Source organism: Mastigoproctus giganteus, chromosome 2, assembly GCF_048544385.1.
Source record: "Mastigoproctus giganteus isolate SK-2022 chromosome 2, ASM4854438v1, whole genome shotgun sequence".
Taxonomy (NCBI): Eukaryota; Metazoa; Arthropoda; class Arachnida; order Uropygi; family Thelyphonidae; genus Mastigoproctus; species Mastigoproctus giganteus.
Window position 1 is genome coordinate 238,234,329 of NC_143576.1, and position 18,599 is coordinate 238,252,927.

General features: G+C 36.2%; 1 protein-coding gene across 1 annotated transcript in view; it reads right to left on the reverse strand.

The window, feature by feature from the left end:
• The window catches only part of LOC150090283 (proton myo-inositol cotransporter-like), a 416,481-nt gene that overhangs the window by 14,857 nt on the left and 383,025 nt on the right, over positions 1-18,599 (reverse strand). Inside the window, exons 7-8 of the mRNA XM_090390243.1 lie at positions 13,470-13,702; positions 300-452 (exon numbers count right to left, since the gene is read on the reverse strand). Coding sequence (XP_090246369.1) covers positions 300-452; positions 13,470-13,702 — 386 coding nt within the window. The remainder of the gene's footprint in view (positions 1-299; positions 453-13,469; positions 13,703-18,599) is intronic.

Consider the following 18,599-nt stretch of genomic DNA (forward strand, 5'->3'; position numbering starts at 1 on the left):
CAAACATCACAAGGACTCCTGCAAGGCGCTGTGCCACTGTAATTACAACAAAGGGCCACCACACTACCACAGCCACTGGGTTAAAAAAAATCCCATTTATTAAACATCATTTTGAAGTGATTAATTTCTAAAAGTGGGAAAGGACCATAGCCAATCTGTATAATGAAGATTTAAACACTTCCAAAACTAATTAGAGGTTTAAATTAGTTATATAAATTAGAGATTTTATATAATTAAATTAATATTTATTTGAAGTGTAAATTTTTTTTAATCATGCAATCTTAAGAGTGAATCCTTACCATATTTAGTAATAGCATGTGTTAGGGTAAGGAATGACATTGAGACTATGAGATTAAACATCCAGTTGGTTGAAGTAGCAATAGAAGTGCAGGTACTTCGAGCCCATAGTGGATATATTTCAGTGTTAATTGTCCATGGCATTGGACCCATTCCTGAGAAGAAACAACAACAACAAAAAAAAAGAATAAATAGAAGTTTATGCAATAAAATTATTATTTATACACATATACATATACAAACAGATTAACAACTTAGGCAGAACTGTGGATAATTGTATTTTTTATCTAAGTTGAACATAAGCCCACTGAGGACTTGGTGCTCAGTCTTCAATGAGAAAAAGTCTCTCTACAATTGAAATTAAATGCAGGTAAGGATTTTTTTAAATTACATATGACTGTTTATTAGAAAAACTATTGAGCATAAAAGCAAGTAAAGCTCCTGGAGTTGATGATATATATTCAGTAATTTTGAGGGAGGCCACCAGGGAATGTACTGAACCATGTCAGTGGTTCAGTAGACTCCCTGAGGGCATCTTTGGACTCAGGAGAGATTCCTTTGGATTGGAGAACAGCCAACATTTCACCAATACATAAAGACAGTTCTAAGAGCAAAGTGGGTATCTACAGACTGATTAATCTGACTTCAGTGGTAGGGAAAGCTTAGAGGCAATGATTAAGAGTGCAATCTGTGGACATTTAGATAGATACGGAATTCTGAATAACATACAATGTGGTTTTTTTTTTTGTAAGGGAAAATTGTTTAACTAACTTATTAGGCTATAGTGACACAGTTACTCATGAGCTGGATGTAGGGAACAATTTCAACATAGTTTATTTAGATTTTAGCAAGGAATTTAACTCTGTCCCTCATGAGAGGTTACTGTATAAGCATGAATATGTTATGATTAATGGAAAGATTCTAAGATGCTGGATGGCTGCAGGCAGATGGTTGTGATTAATGGATATTATTCAGATGTGGGATTTCCCCAAGGAAAACCACTGTTGTTCCTGATTTTCATAAATGACATCGACAACGGAATAGAAGGCTTGATGTCAAAATCTACACACAAGTTAAAGATTAGTGGAGTAGTTAATGATCAGTACCAAGCATTGCTCCGTCAGGCTGCAAGAACGGTCAGAAAAGTGGCAGTGATGTTTTAATGCAGCAAAATGCATGGTCTTATACTTGGGGAACAGCAACCACAAAACAAATTATACACTTGGTAAGTTTGATTTAAAAACACTAGAGGAAGAAAAGAATCTAGAAGTTATAATATGGGCAGATATGAAGTTTTCTGATCAGTGTAAACAAGCAGCTGGGAAATGAATGGTGTCCTATCGATGATTTATTGATTTTTTTTTTTTTTTTTTTGGTAGTTGTTGGCGCATAGGCTTCTGTGGCCATAATGCACCTCCCAAGGTTTTTGCAGTACTTTGATCCAAGCCCGAGGCAGGAATCGAACCTGCGACCTTTGGGTTGCCAGGCAGGCACTTTACCCACCCGGCTAGCCTGGTCGGCTGATTTATTGATCACTATCCTGTAGAGATATGGAGGTCATAGTCCCACTGTATAAGGTCTACTGTATATGTGTAATACCACATTTGGAATACTGTGTTCAAGTATAGAGACTTCATCTGAAAAAAGATACTGAGCTTCTTGAAAGAGTCCAAACAGGGCCAACTTGCATGGTGAGATCAGCGAAAGGGTGACCACACGAGGACGAGGAAAGACTGATTATATGGACTACAGAGCTTGGCAACTAGGCACCTCAGAGGAGACCCGAGTAAGGTTAGTAAAATGAATGAAGGTAGAATTTTCACTGTTATAGAGAATTTCAGAACTTGGGGGCATAAAATCAAATTTTAGGGGAAGAGGTTTAGACTAGATTGAAGGAACATGTTGCCTTTGCAGGTAGTAGAGGCTGATAGTCTGAATAAATACAACAGTCAACTGGATAGTTACCTATGTGAGAAGAGAAGCAAATAATTTGTATTTTCTTATCTATTTTTTTTACTTTTTTTCAGGCAGTGCAGCAAAAGCCTGTGGCTTCGTTTCACTATATGGCTATCACTAAGAAGTACTAATTTTGTTATTTCAAGTACTGCACAGAAATATCCCTGCAATCCAATAGTATTAAAATAATGTAGTTTATTATGTAGAAAAATTATCAAAAAGTACCATAATACTGATGCATTTTCTTCATGTGTGTGTGAATTTTTACTTCTTATATTTAGTAACATTTATTGTCCAAAATTAAGAAAAACTCAAAATCGGAAATCTCTAGGTCGTGAGGCAGCCAGATTTTGGATGCTACCTACTAGCTTCTCTGTTTTTTTTTTTTGTTTTTTTTTTTTTGATTTTATACTATACACAAAAATAAAATGCACAGCTACTTGGCAGGATCTTCAGACCATTGATCTGTACTCGGAAACATGGTGTTTTGAAGACAAGTTCACAATTAGACTTGTTCATCCTGAAGGAACATGAATTTAAAGTACAGGACAACTCGAAGTGACAAAGGAATTGGATGCAAAAAAATTATTTTGATATCATATACTTGGATTTCAGGAAAGCATTTGATACTGTTAATGGATGCTGCTCTTTTGGACTAATGTTATTTTTGGAGTCACACAGAGTTCAGTGCTGGGCCCATTGTTACTTTCTGTATTGATAAGGGTATATCAGGCTTAATGTTTGCAGATGATACAAAAGTTGGCAAGGTGGTTAATGGCAGTAATGATGTTATGCTGTTGCAACAAGATCTAGAAATATTAAGCAGATGGAGTTAAAAAATTAGGCTGTCGGGACAGTTCATTGTGGTTTTGTCCAATACACAGGAATTTTTCTAGTAGGGATAAGGAGGTGATTATCCCACTACATAAGGAAATGGTCAGGCCACATCTTGAGTATTACATACAGATTAGCATTAGCAGTAGTAGAGGCATTTGATGCAAGAAAGCAAGCTTATGCAGCATCAGCCAAAAAAAAAAAAAAAAAAACCCACTTCCACTTCACCCCTCTGTTCGTTCAAAATATCTGTCCAGCTGAGCCTTAAACTTATTTAGGCTATCAACCTCCACCACAAGGGATGGAAGTCTGTTCCACCAACCAACCACCCGCTGGCTAAAGGCAAATTTCCGCACGTCTATCCTACACATCTGTCTTTCCTCAATTTGAATTTATGCTCTCTCAGGTGATTTTTCTGAGCTAGAGGAAGAATCCCATCAGCATTGAGCATGCTTAAACCATTCAAGGCTTTATACACCTCTATCAGATCACCTCGCTGGTGCCTAGTCTCCAGACACTGTAATTTGCAAAACTTAAGCCTTTCTTCGTAAGAGCACCCCTTTGTTCCATTCATTAATCTTGTTGCCCTTCTCTGTACTCGTTCCAGCAGCTCTACATCCTTCTTGAAATGAGGTCTCCAGACCTGTATACAGTACTCTAGGTGTGGCCTGACCATCGCCTTATACAATGGAATAATCACCTCCTTATCCCTGCTGGAAAAATTCCTGTATATCATTGACAATACTCCATGAGCTACTCTTGCAGCCCGTCTGCACTGCTCAGAGAACTTCATATCTGCCTGCACAACCACCCCCAAGTCCCTTTCATTCTCTACCACTGTCAGTGTAGTACCACAGAGTTGATACGTTGCTCTGGGGTTGCTGTTTCCCATGTGTAGTACTTTACGTTTATCAATGTTAAACTTCATTTGCCACCTCTCAGCCCATCTGCTCAACCTTTCCAGATCCTGTTGCAGCAGCATAGTGTCAGTAGTGTCCTTGACAACCCTGCCAACCTTTGTATCGTCTGCAAACTTGGACATTAAGCCCGATATACCATCATCAATATCATTTATAAATACAGAAAACAATAATGGACCCAACACTAAGCCCTGAGGGACTCCACTAATAACATCAGTCCACGATGAGCAGTGTCCATTGATTACCACTCTCTGTCTTCTCCCCCTCAACCACCCCTTTATCCATAGCAGCAATTTGTCTCCAATGTCACACTGCTCCAATTTGTGTAGCAGTCTTCCATGTGCAACAGTATCAAAAGCCTTTCTAAGATCCAAGTATATAATATCAAAGTTATTCCCTGCATCCAGTTCTTTTGTGACTGCATCATAGTATCCAATCAAGTTGGTCAGGCAAGACTTCCCCTTAACAAAGCCATGCTGTGTCTGAGCTATAACTGAAGTCTTGTCTAAATGATCCTGCAGTGCTTCTTTAACCGGTGCCTCCATTAATTTTCCTGGAACAGAAGTTAAGCTCACAGGTCTATAATTACTTGTGTCAGCCTTTGATCCTCCTTTGTGAATTGGGGTCACATTTGCACATTTCCAGTCTATGGGTACCTCCCCTGAGTCCAAGGAAGCTCTCATAATTATGGCTAAAGGTTGGCTTACTTTCTTTGCTGCCTCCTTTAATATAACTGGATAGATCCCATCCACCCCGGGTGCCTTTCTTGTGTTTATCTTCAACAGTTTCTCCTCCACTTTACTCCCAGTTATTTCAAGATTCTGTAGCTTACTGGTAGAGTTGAATACACCTCTGGCATTCCCCTCGCTGAATAACTCCTCATGTGTGAATGTCGATGCAAAATATTCATTTAGTTTGTTAGCTACCTGAGCAGGATCATCAACACTTGACCCATCAATATCAAGTGGACCAATCTGATTCATCCCCTTCCTTCTAGAGTTTACATAAGTAAAGAACTCTTTGCTGTTTTTCTTTGCATCCCTTGCCAAGGATTTCTCGTAATCTGCCTTCACCTGCCTAACCTCCTTTGTAACTTGGTTGCATATCAACTTGTATCTATCATAGGCTTCTGTGTCATGTGTTAATTTGTATGTATCCCATGCATTTTTCTTCTCTGCCATATGCCTCATTAGTTCATCTGACATCCATTTTGGCCTAAACCTTGAACAATATTTCTTAGTTGGTATGTAAAGCCTAGTAGCTTCCAAGATAAGTTCTTTGAATGCTTCCCATTTTGAATTTGCTGTTGGTAACATCATCAGTTGGTCCCACTGTATAGAATTTAAATACTGTCTCAGTCCATCGTAGTCGCCTTTAAGGAAGCAATAACCCTTCCCTTTACCCCTAATGGTAGTTACCTCTTTGAGTAAATCCCACTTCAGCACACTGTGATCACTGCCACCTAGTGGTTCATTTATCTGCAGATTCTTAATGCATGAAGAATCACTGCTGATAATCAAATCAAGAGTATTACTCCCTCTAGTTGCCTCCCGAACATGCTGATGTAGAAAACAATCATCCAATAAATCCACAAAAGTCCTGCTAGTGTGTGAGTAACCAGCCCCCAAATTCCAGTCAATATCTGGGAAATTAAAATCTCCCATTATAAGACACTCTGATTTACTGGCCCACTCTATTTCCCTGTACAGTTCCTTATTATACTCATCAGAGTCATTAGGCCTATAGCACACTCCTACTCTCAATTTTGATCTCCCAATGTTTATGTCACACCAAACTGACTCCACACTGCACTGTCCAGCGATGTCGACTGGCTTCACTTCCTTGGTTTTTATGTGTTTCTTAACTAATAACATAACCCCTCCTCCCTTCCTATCCTGTCTATCCTTTCTGTAGACGTTGTACTCCCCAAATTGCAGTTCTGCATCCCTTATATCTGTGTGACACCACGTCTCTGATATCCCAACAATATCTGCCTTCGATGTTTTGAGCAATACCTCAAATTCATCAAATTTATTTACTAAACTCCTAGCATTGGTGTACACGCAAGTATACCTGCACCTGTTTCTATTCTTAGCTACCCTAACACAACCCATGTGTTTACTTGTACCGCAATGGCTCCCAGCAGTCTCAGAAATACCATGCATCTTGTTTTTCAGGCTTCTGCTCATTCTAATAGAAGCAGTGCAAGAATCTCTTTCACCTCTGCCAGTGGCTACTGTCAATCTATTGGTCTTTGTCTCCCCCCAAGCTAGCAGTTTTCCGACCCACCTAACACTGCCTCGATAGCATCAGCAAATATTCTTGCATCCTTTCTATTTAAGTGTATCCCATCCCTGTAGAAGCAATCTCTCCTGTTAACAAGTACAGTCCAGGCTGAAAAAAATTCTACCCCTTGAGCCTTGCACAATCTTTCCAGGGCCGAATTGATCGACAAGGCTCTCATCATATACTCCCTCCTATCGTGTCTGGGCAGAATTGCAGACACTTTCAAATTCAACCCTAATTCTCGGCTTTTGTTCAACAGTGACCTGTACTTGTTAAGTAATTCTGCCGGTCTCCTACTCTTAATATTATTAGTGCCAACGTGTACAACTATATCACCTTTTGTGCCCTTAAAAGATGATATTCGCTCTACAACGTCATCAACCTTTGCCCCTGGCAGACATACCCTGGTCCTGTTCCACCTATCTTTTTTACAAAGCATGTTCCCCGTTTCCCTGACAATAGAGTCACCAACAACCACTAGTTCCTTCGGGACAAGCGCATTCTGCCTTAGGGGTTGTCTCTGTGTCACGTGATGCCCAAGTGCAAGCTCTGGCGTTGATGTGGGCAGCTGAGAGCTTGATGGGCCCCTCAATTTAGTTTCTTCGAGGGCATCCACCCTGTCCTTCAAGCTCTCATATAGGCCCACAAGAATGCCGAGTTGTTGCCTGATATCGATACACTCCTTGCATCGCGCACACACAAAGACATCCCCCTTGGCAGTATCATGTCCCGTACCCGATTGCTCTGCAAACATCAAGCAAACAGTGCATTTTATAAGGCTGTGAGTCAGAGGACAACTGCCCACCTCAGTTCTGCTCTGAGCCACAGCACTTCCATTAGCTTGAGCCTTTTGCTTTGCTGCTCTGGTCTGAGTCATGATTCTATTAATTTATTAATTAATTATGTTATGTTATTAATTATATTACGTTTGTAATCTAAGTCGTTATATGTATTTATTTAAACGTACAATTTAACTGCTAACGAAGTTCAACTAATGCTATCTAGTACGGTATATCTAGTACGGTATCACAATGGCGGGAAAGTTACTAACGGTAACGGTAGTTACGAACACGTGGAAACCCTTATACTACTAAATTTAAATCAAAAGTTTTAGAAAAACAATAATTTCAAATCAATAAATAAGAAAAATCCACTTAGCGGCTTTGAACACGACCGTCACTAGTAGCCTCATCAGACCCAGATCAGGAAGCCTCATTTTAGAAAGAATGTTAAGCTGCTGGAACAGGTTCATAGAAGGGCAACAAGATTGGTTAGGGAAACAAAGGGGTACTCTTACTAAGAAAGAGCTTCAGTTTTGCAAATTGCATAAGATATGATCTTCTTGGGCTTGAATCATAAGAATTTATTACTACATTTTTAGAACATCTTACAATTCTTTAGAACAGCTGTGTCAGTTTGGCTGAGATACTGATTTCTTTCGCCACTTTCTTTAGCTGTATTAAAGTGTAGATACATGCAAAGACAAATGTATAGCAGTTTTAATCATTATGCCAATACATATAAAAAACAACAATGTAAATAATATTGTCACCATCATTCAAATCTGTTATGCTTCAGTGTACAGGTCCCATGCAGTGATATTGCAGTAATCCAAACTAATTAATGTAGGCGTTCAAATTACTGAGATTATAATGCGAAACACATTACATGCATAATTATCTATTTGTGTATTTATTATGAAGAAAAAAGAAAAAAAAAAATATATAAAATACAATGTAGTACTATATTCACATTTTAATACAGAAAAGAGAAGAGGCTAAACAAAAACACTACTGATTATTTTGCTTTGTTTAGTCTCTTTTCTCTAAAGCATGTTTGCAGAGTTGGCATAAAAGCAGGATCTGGAGAGCTGGTATGGCATTTTCTGTAGTCTATTCATTACAAAGAACAGCATCTTCATATTTCATACAATTTGTTAAGATTACTCCTCCTTGAACTTCCTTTTCCTTTTTTTCATCTTGTAAAATGCTATTTTATAATTTTGCTACCATTCTGAAATTCAAAATCAACTGTTAATCTAGTCTGTAACCTCTTTCTGACTTTTTCACCTTATCAGTTTATTTGGTTTATCAGGTCAACTAATATCGGTTCCTTACTGTCCTCAATTTCTAAATCTTTTGGAAAATCATCATATTTTGGCCATAAAATTTTTCAAGTGGTCTCAATAAGTTTGTATAACATAGAATCCCAGGCTTCAATGAGTGAAAATGCTGTATTTTTATTTTTTTGATGCAGTTGTGATATCTTTGGTTTGCAATACTTCAGGTTACATCAACAAGGAGATTTTGACAGTACCACAACTTGATCATCTTAATTGAATTTTGTTCCAACGGCTGCATGAGAGGTGTAGAGAATGGAGAAAGAAATGTTGCTAAAATATTGCCATCACTTTGTAATTCATCTAAATCTTGATGACCATATCACAGCTCATCAAGATTTAGATGAACCTGCCAAGAATTAGCAGAACTTCTAGCATTTATTTCTTTTAGACATTTTACAGATGGAACTAATTCAGAGTGAAACCACAGAACAAAATTCTCTGTTAACTCACCCTTTAATGCAAAAGACTTTCAAAAAGTCTTTTGCATTATAGTTTTTGCAATTTTCCTATCACAAACAAGCATATTTTGTAGCTTTCAGTGGAATTTGCACAAGGCATCAGTGTCACTGCTTGCTCTTTGCTGATAATTAAACTTGGTGTAGAATCTTTTTAATGATCTAAGGTTTTCTATGTGCAAATGTGACCGCAATTCACAAAGATGGGTGGCGCCTCCGTAGCCAGGTGGGCAGGAGCAGCAGTGCGTAGCACACGCTTCTTGATAAGACCGGGGTTCAAGCCCGTGAACACGGAGGATGCGGAAAGATCAGGGAATGATCACTGCATATCCCCGGAGCAATATGGCCTTAGTTACTAATGCTCCTAAAAACCAAGTAACAAACAACAAACACAAAGGAGGGTCAAAGGGTGACACAAGTAATTATAGACCTGTTAGTTTAACTTCTGTTCCAGGAAAATTAATGAAGGCACTGGTTAAAGAAGCACTGCAAGATAATCTAGACAAGACTTCAGTTATAGCTTGGACACAGCATGGTTTTGTTAAGAGAAAGTCTTGCCTGACCAATTTGATTGGATACTATAATGTGGTCACAAAGGAACTGGATGCAAGGAATAACTTTGATTTTATATATTTGGATCTTAGAAAGGCTTTTGATACTGTTGCACATAGAAGACTGCTGAACAGATTGGAGCAGTGCGGCATTGGAGGCAAATTGCTGCTATGGATAAAGGGATGGTTGAGGGAGAGAAGACAGAGAGTGGTAATCAATGGACACTGCTCGTCGTGGACTAATGTTATTAGTGGAGTCCCTCAGGGCTCAGTGTTGGGTCCATTATTGTTTTCTGTATTTATAAATGATATTGATGATGGTATATCAAGCTTAATGTCCAGGTTTGCAGACGATACAAAGGTTGGCAGGATTGTTAAGGACACTAATGACAGTACGCTGCTGCAACAGGATCTAGAAAAGTTGAGCAGATGGGCTGAGAGGTGGCAAATGAAGTTTAACATTGACAAATGTGAAGTACTACATATAGGAAACAGTAACCTCAGAGTAACATATCAACTCTGTGGTACTACACTGACAGTGGTAGAGAATGAAAAGGACCTGGGGGTAATTGTGCAGGCAGATATGAAGTTTTCTGAGCAGTACAGACAGTCTGCAAGAGTAGCTCATAGTGTCTTGTCAATGATATACAGGAATTTTTCTAGAAGGGATAAGGAGGTGATTATCCCCTTGTATAAGGCAATGGTCAGGCCACACCTTGAGTATTGTATACAGGTCTGGAGGCCTCATTTCAAGAAGGATGTAGAGCTGCTGGAACAAGTACAGAGAAAGGCAACAAGATTAGTGAATGGAACAAAGGGTTGCTCTTATGAAGAAAGGCTTAAGTTTTGCAAATTACAGTGTCTGGAGACTAGGCACCTGCGAGGTGATCTGATTGAGGTGTATAAAGCCTTGAATGGTTTGAGCATGCTCAATGCTGATGGGATTCTTCCTCTTGCTCAGAATAATCACCTGAGAGGGCATAAATTCAAATTGAGGAAAGACAGATGTAGGATAGATGTGCGGAAGTTTGCCTTTAGCCAGCAGGTAGTTGGTTGGTGGAACAGACTTCCATCCCTTGTTGTGGAAGTTGATAGCCTAAATAAATTTAAGGCTGAGCTGGACACGTATTTTGAACGAACGGAGGGGTGAAGTGGAAGTTTTTTTTTTTTTTTGGCTGATGCTGCATAAGCTTGCTTTCTTGCATCATATGCCTCCACTTATGCTAATAGCCATATAGCATAAGGAAGCCTGAGGCTTTCGCTGCACCAGCCAAGAAACCTTTGTGGCCTGTGTAGAGAACAGAAAGTGAGCAGTTTATGAAAGTCTTTGCATTATAGTTTTCGCAATTTTCCTATGACAAACAAGCATAATTTGTAGCTTTCAGTGGAATTTGAACAAGGCATCAGTGTCACTGATTGCTCTTTGCTGATAATGAAACTTGGTGTAGAATCCTTTTAATGATCTAAGGTTTTCTATGGTCAAACTCAAAAAAATGTTTTTAATACAAGAGAGGATTCTCATGAAAAAAAAAAATCTTAGTGTTACTAAATTGTTTGTGAAGGAACTAGGAACTCTGGGCAGCTTCCCCAAAATGATATGCACCTAGTTAAAGCATTTTGTGTTTACTTGGTCATTGGTCAGTACATGAAATGAATGAAATAATTATCTTTGTAAAATTTTATAAAGAAAATAATTTCTGAACAGCCAAGACCAGTAGAGTTCACAACTTCACTCCAACTGTTTTTATTTCAGAGAATCTACCAGTGCAACGGCTAAAAATGGAACATGTGCTATTGTGGCAGTGTGCAGGATCAAACTCAGTATGAGATTTTGCATCAGCATACCTTATCCCATGGCCACAGAGAGTCTAAAAGTATGCTTTAAATAACTAATTATTATTTTTTTTATATACTCTAGCAGCATGATCATAGACGTCAGAAGAGTTTATAACTGATCACCTTTACAACACATTAGTAGTGGAATATGATGCAAAAAAAAAAGCAAGCTTATACAACATCAGCCAACACACACACACACACACACACACACACACACACACACACACACACACACACACACACACACACACACACACAGTTCTCATTTCACTTATCCATTCCCTCCAAACGGTTTGTCCACTTCTCTGAATTTATTTAAGCTTGATAGCTTAAATAAATTTCATCTGTTGATGATACTTCCACAACAACAGATGGAAGTTTGTTCCAACAATCAACCACTCATTGGCTAAAGGCAAATTTTTGCACATTTATTCTGCAACTGTCTTTCCTCAATTTGAATTTATGTCCCTTCAAGTGAGCAATCTTAGCAAGATGAAGAATTCCATCAGCATTGAGCCTGCTCAAACCATTCAAAGCTTTAAACACATCAATCCGATCACCTCACAGGTGCTTAATCTCCAGATGCTGCAATTTGCAAACTGAAGCCTTTCTTGATAAAAGCACTCCCTTTGCTCCCTTCAACAATCTCATTGCCCTTCTTTGTACTTGTTCAAGCACCTCTACATCTTTCCTAAAATGAGGCCTCCAGACTTACATGCAATAGGTCTGGAGGTGTGGCCTGATCATTGCCATATACCAAGGGATAATCAATTCCTTATCCCTGCTAGCAAAATTCCTGTATATCATTGACAAAACCCCACAGGCTGTCCTGGGAGCCCATCTGCACTGCTCAGAGAACTTCATATCTCACTGCATAATTATCCCCAAGTCTTTTTCATTCTACACTACCCTGAGTGTAGTACCACATAGTACATTACTCTGGGGTTATTGCTACCCATACCAGTACTTTGCATTTGTCAATGTTAAACTTCAGCTGCCACTTCTCAGCCAATGTGTCTAACTTTTCTAGATCCTGTTGCAGTAGCATACTGTCACTAACAACCCTGCCAACCTTTGTATCATTTTCAAACTTGGACATTAAGCTTGATATACCTTCATCAATATCACTGATAATATAGAAAACAATAATGGGCCAACACCGAACCCTGGGGGATTCCACTAACAACATTAGTCCACGAAGAAGAGCAGTGTTAGTTGATTACCACTCTGTCTTCACAAACTCAACCATCTCTTTATGTTTATAGTAACAACTTGTCTTTAATGCTACACTGCTCCAATTTGTACAGCAGTCTTTTATGTGCAACAGTATCAAAAGCTTTCCTGAAATCCAAGTATATGATATCAAAGTTATTTTTTGCATCCAGTTTTTTTTGTGACAACATGGTAGCATCCAATCAAATTGGTCAGACAAGATTTCCCCTTAATATACCCAGGCTCTGTCTGAACTATAACTGCAGTCTTGTCTAGCTGATTCTGCATTACTTCTTTAACCAGTGACTCCATTATTTTACCTTTAACCAGTGATTCCACTGTTGTATTAGCAGTCAAGTGTCACAGTTATCCCAAACATGTGTGCTCACATGCTAACCACTTAGCTGTAACAGACCTACTATTATCTTGTAATGCTTTACACCAGTAGAATTAATAACATTTTATTTAATTGCTAATTTAGTTCAAGCTTCTCTTGATCAAGTTTCTTCAAAATATCGCACTTCTCTGAGAGTGAATGTTTTGTGCTTCCTCATACTACTGCCAAAGGACATCATTAACAATAAAAACACAACCATTCAGAAATCAGTCTGCATACCATATGTGTACTGATTTCTGAATGGTTGTGTTTTTATTGTGACTTAAATAATCATTTATAATTTGTTTTTGTAGTCTATTTTTATATGAAATTCACATTTTTCATTCAAACATTATATTGGAGTGTGTTAAGCAAGGATTATAGAAAGAATCAACCCATTTAAGAAATTACTTTTAAAATTTACTTCCATAAAATGTAATGTAAATAATCTGACATCACAGATCTTAGAATTTAATCACGCTTTACATCCAGCTGGCTGATTTTTCACCAACATATTTTGAATAATTTGACTTCAAGGATATACTTGTATTATGCATTTTTACTACTAATAATTTTCTTAAATTTCCTATTATCAATTTTTTACTCTTCTTAAGAACTTACCAGGAGCAAAGAAAAATAAATATAACAAAAGTCCAAATAGTATCATCCAGGAATATGAAGATGGGCACCATTCTAAAGCCCATGTGTATGGACTGGTTGTATTATCACAAGGACTGAAGGCTGCCTTCTCTGAAAAACTTGATACTTTGAGACATGTTCCATTTGACTGTTCATCAGCAGAGTCTATGAAACAATAACCACATTTCATGTTGTTCACACACTGGGCACAGGTACTGGAAAAACAGTGAAGAAAAGCCATTGTGTTAGTCAAGTTTAATATAACATTATACAGATTAACATCTTCATGATTACCAATATCATAAAATAATATCAGTTAACATGCAGGATCTGAAGGTAGCATTATCAATACAATTAATGAAAAAAACAACCAAAATCATACCTGACACAAAACATTCACACAATTATCAGTATAAAAAATTAATCAAGCCTGAAACTTAATGAAAAAAAGAAAATGAGCTTTAAAACAAAATTATAGAGAAAAGGATTATTCAACTTTTAAGAATACTGTACAATACTGTACAAAGATATACTGCACTGAAATTATACAGATTATCCAAAGAAATGCTTCCAATTTTATTATAAAAATTCTTCATCAGTATGGGTACAATATCAATTGGAAACATTTGCAATAACTCTATAAGAATGCAATAAAAATTTTATACCGAGAAAGCATTTGGGTAACAGAATTAACAACACTTGTTATAATCTGCACCAGTGCAAAATAATTTAGCATTCATTTTTAGTGTATGGGGTTCTTAAAAGTTGGTCAAAAAACAAAGTTCAACGAGGGAGATTTTAACAGAAATTATATATATATATGAGTAATATGGAAAGATAGTTAATAAATTATAACAAGCTGTAACTAATACTTATGGGCCAATGCAATTGCTAGAGCAATTATGCATTACGACCAGAATGTGTATAAAATATTTTGTATAATATTGAAGATAATAATATAGAAGATTCAAGCAGACACTACTAAGCCGGATTTAAAGAAACGCAAGGGATATAAAACACACACACACACACACACACACACACACACACACACACACACACACACACACACACACACACACACAGCTTATCGTTGTCTACCCACAATCTAGATGACTTCAACTGGGGCCAACCACCCAGACTGAAGGCAAAAAACGACAAGGAGTTCTCCGTTTCTGTAATGATCAATATCCGCTAAAATATATAAAATATAAAAAAATCCAGAGATTAAGTAATTTGAATCTAAACCAATTAACAGTAGTTAAAAATTTTTGAATCAAAAGGAAGATATTATAAATGTAAGCATATATTGAACATCGTTGACCTGAACAGAGAACATAATTAAAATAAGAATAAATGTAAAATATAAGGCATATATACCGTATCCAGGACATAATGTAACAACTACTCGTTATGAAATAATAACCCCTCTAGTGAGTATATATGTGGTGATCCCTATGTGATGGATATGGTAAAAATAAATAAATAATTAATTAATTAAAGTTAAGTTAATGCAAAGAGAAACATGCAGATAGTAAGAAGAATAAAAACTAATAGAGTAGGAATAATAGAACCTGAACTCCATAAAGGCGAAAATATAGTAGTACAAATAAGAAATAGTTTCTCCTACATCCACGAATTACCCTAATAATTTCGGGGAAATAAGAAAAAAGAGTGTAGGACAGCTTAAAGACAATACAAGATATAAGTTGTAGCTCGGGTATGCCCGGGATCGCAAACCCGTTCCTATAGTAGGACCCTGAGCTGAATTTGTATGTCACCTTAGCGTGAACTTAAGTATATACAGTGTGATTATAAAATAAGATAAGATAAAATAACATAACATAAAATAAAATAAATGATACACTATAATTTGCAGGCCGGTGGGTACAAGTTTTTTAAGCCGTAAGACACCAAGAAAGCAAAGTGTATACATGGCTCTAAATCTGTAATTATGGTAATTATATCAAAGCAATGGGTTCAGAAAATAAATTTTTGAAATTAATTATATTTATCGCCTTCCTGAAGTGGTATTTCAGGTAAGCGATAGGGAAATTATTATTTATCAACTTATTGTACAATGCTATTATGTTTGCTGAACAGGTTGTGTTTTTATTGCAAATAGAAGCAATCCTCGGGCATTGGGATAAAAGGATATTAGCATGCACTGAATTCGATATATTAGATCTCCAGTTTGTAAGGCCGACTACATTGAAATTAAATGCATCGCTTTTATTATATATGTTTACATCTATATTATTACAGAATATTTCTATACGAAGATCCAGGTAATTAGCTATAGTATCAGAACTGTTAGTTTTTTTCAATACAAGTTCTTCTGGATATAATTTGCTGTAATCCTGAACGAAATGCGGACAAATAGCATAACTATCATGTAGAGATAGTTATGCTAAAATTACAGGTAAAACATTAGAAAAGTTACTTAAAACTACATTAAATAATGAAAATAAAACTATTATAGTAAATAACAACTTACCGTTTATAAATGCAATAAAAAATAACAGTATTCAGCAAATACAAACATTTGACTTTAACCATTTATTCACTAGTATCAATCTCAACAATTTAAAAGATGTTCTCCAAAAACTATATTTGGAACATAAAAAGCTATAAAGTTTGATTTAACCTACTGGGATACTCAAATAAATTTATGTATTTTTAAGAATTACGTATTACGGAACTTCGTTATACTTACAAGTGAATGGCACCCCTATGGGAAGTGCAGCATCCTGCATAATTGCACACCTCTATCTATATTCTACAGAAAGAACATTCCAAGATAACACTTATGTTCAGATATGTAGATGATCTATGTGTGTTTAATTGTCCACATTTTGTTCAGGATTACAGCAAATTATATCCAGAAGAACTTGTATTGGAAAAAACTAACAGTTCTGATACTATAGCAAATTACCTGGATCTTCGTATAGAAATATTCCATAATAATATAGATGTAAACGTATATAATAAAAGAGACGCATTTAATTTCAACGTAGTCGGCCTTACAAACTGGAGATCTAATATATCGAAATCAGTGCATGCTAATATCATTTTATCCCAATGCCCGAGGATTGCTTCTATTTGCAATAAAAACACAACCTGTTCAGCAAACATAATAGCATTGTACAATAAGTTGATAAATAATAATTTCCCTATCGCTTACCTGAAATACCACTTCAGGAAGGCGATAAATATAATTAATTTCAAAAATTTCTTTTCTGAACCCACTGCTTCGATATAATTACCATAATTACAGATTTAGAGCCATGTATATTATGTACATAGGATACACTTTGCTTTCTTGGTGTCTTACGGCTTAGAAAACTTGTACCCACAGGCCTGCAAATTATAGTGTATCATTTATTTTATTTTATTTTATGTTATTTTATCTTATCTTATTTTATAATCACACTGCATATACTTAAGTTCACGCTAAGGTGACATGCAAATTCAGCTCAGGGTCCTACTATAGGAACGAGTTTGCGATCCAGGGCATACCCGAGCTACAACTTATATCTTGTATTGTCTTTAAGCTGTCCTACACTCTTTGTTCTTATTTCCCCGAAATTATTAGGGTAATTCGTGGATGTAGGAGAAACTATTTCTTATTTGTACTACTATATTTTCGCCTTTATGGAGTTCAGGTTCTATTATTCCTACTCTATTAGTTTTTATTCTTCTTACTATCTGCATGTTTCTCTTTGCATTAACTTAACTTTAATTAATTAATTATTTATTTATTTTTACCATATCCATCACATAGGGGTCACCACATATATACTCACTAGAGGGATTATTATTTCATAACGAGTAGTTGTTACATTATGTCCTGGATACGGTATATATGCCTTATACTTTACATTTATAATATCTTCCTTTTGATTCAAAAATTTAACTACCTTTAATTGGTTTAGATTCAAATTACTTAATCTATGGATTTTTTATATGTTATATATCTTAGCAGATATTGATCATTACAGAAACAGAGAACTCCTTGTTGTTTTTTGCCTTCAGTCTGGGTGGTTGGTGGTTGGCCCCAGTTGAAGTCATCTAGATTGTGGATAGATAACGATAAGTTGTGTGTGTGTGTGTGTATATATATATATATATATATATATATATTTTTTTTTTTACATCCCTTGCGTTTCTTTAAATCCAGCTTGGTAGTGTCTGCTTGAATTACCTTTTATATTATTATCTTCAATATTATACAAAATATTTTATGTGTGTGTGTGTGTGTGTGTGTGGTTTGTAAAATAGATAAAGTCTGGGAAAATGGAAATGAAAAGTACACAAGGTGCCTGAACTAACATTCGACCTCTTGCTAAAATTGCCCTCCCAATATCTGAATATAGTGTTATTTATTTATTTGTTATTATTATTTTTTGCTTCCTCGGTCCCAGTTCATTTTTGTACTAGGTTTTACAAATTATTTCACCTTGTTTAACCACTACTTCACTTCCATTTTCGACTATCCCTTAAACTTCTCTTAGTTCAGGCACCTTGTGTACTTTTCATTTCCATTTTCCCAGACTCTTCATCTATTTTACAAACATCGCATTATACATACTATAACTTTTGTTATTTTCCTTTTTCTGCTTATTTTGCTTCTTAACTGTTGTATATTACTAATATATATATATATATATATATATATATCTTAATGAATTACAATAAAGTAATGCATTAATCTCACATTAAAAAAACAAAATTATACTAAAGAATCAACCAATAAATTAAGTGAAAAATCCTTTCCTTTCCCTCCTCATCTCTGATTAGTAAAGTCAGTATAAATGGTATAATAGAAAATGTAATCTTAGTATTTGTCTGTCTTCAGAAAAATGAGTGTCACAACATGGATTAACATGAAAATGTTTCAATCAGACCAACTAAGAGATCCTTGAGAACTGCAACAGGTCCTGAAGGATGGGTTTATTTTAAATACATTACATCAAAACATAGGGGTTAGAGAAAGGGATGCCACCAGAAATTTATCAAACTCTAAAAAGCAGCTAAATGACTTTTTGTAACTGAAAGGAAAGTGGAAGAGAAATTGAGGATGCACATAAAAAAGGAACTGGGGGCAAATGG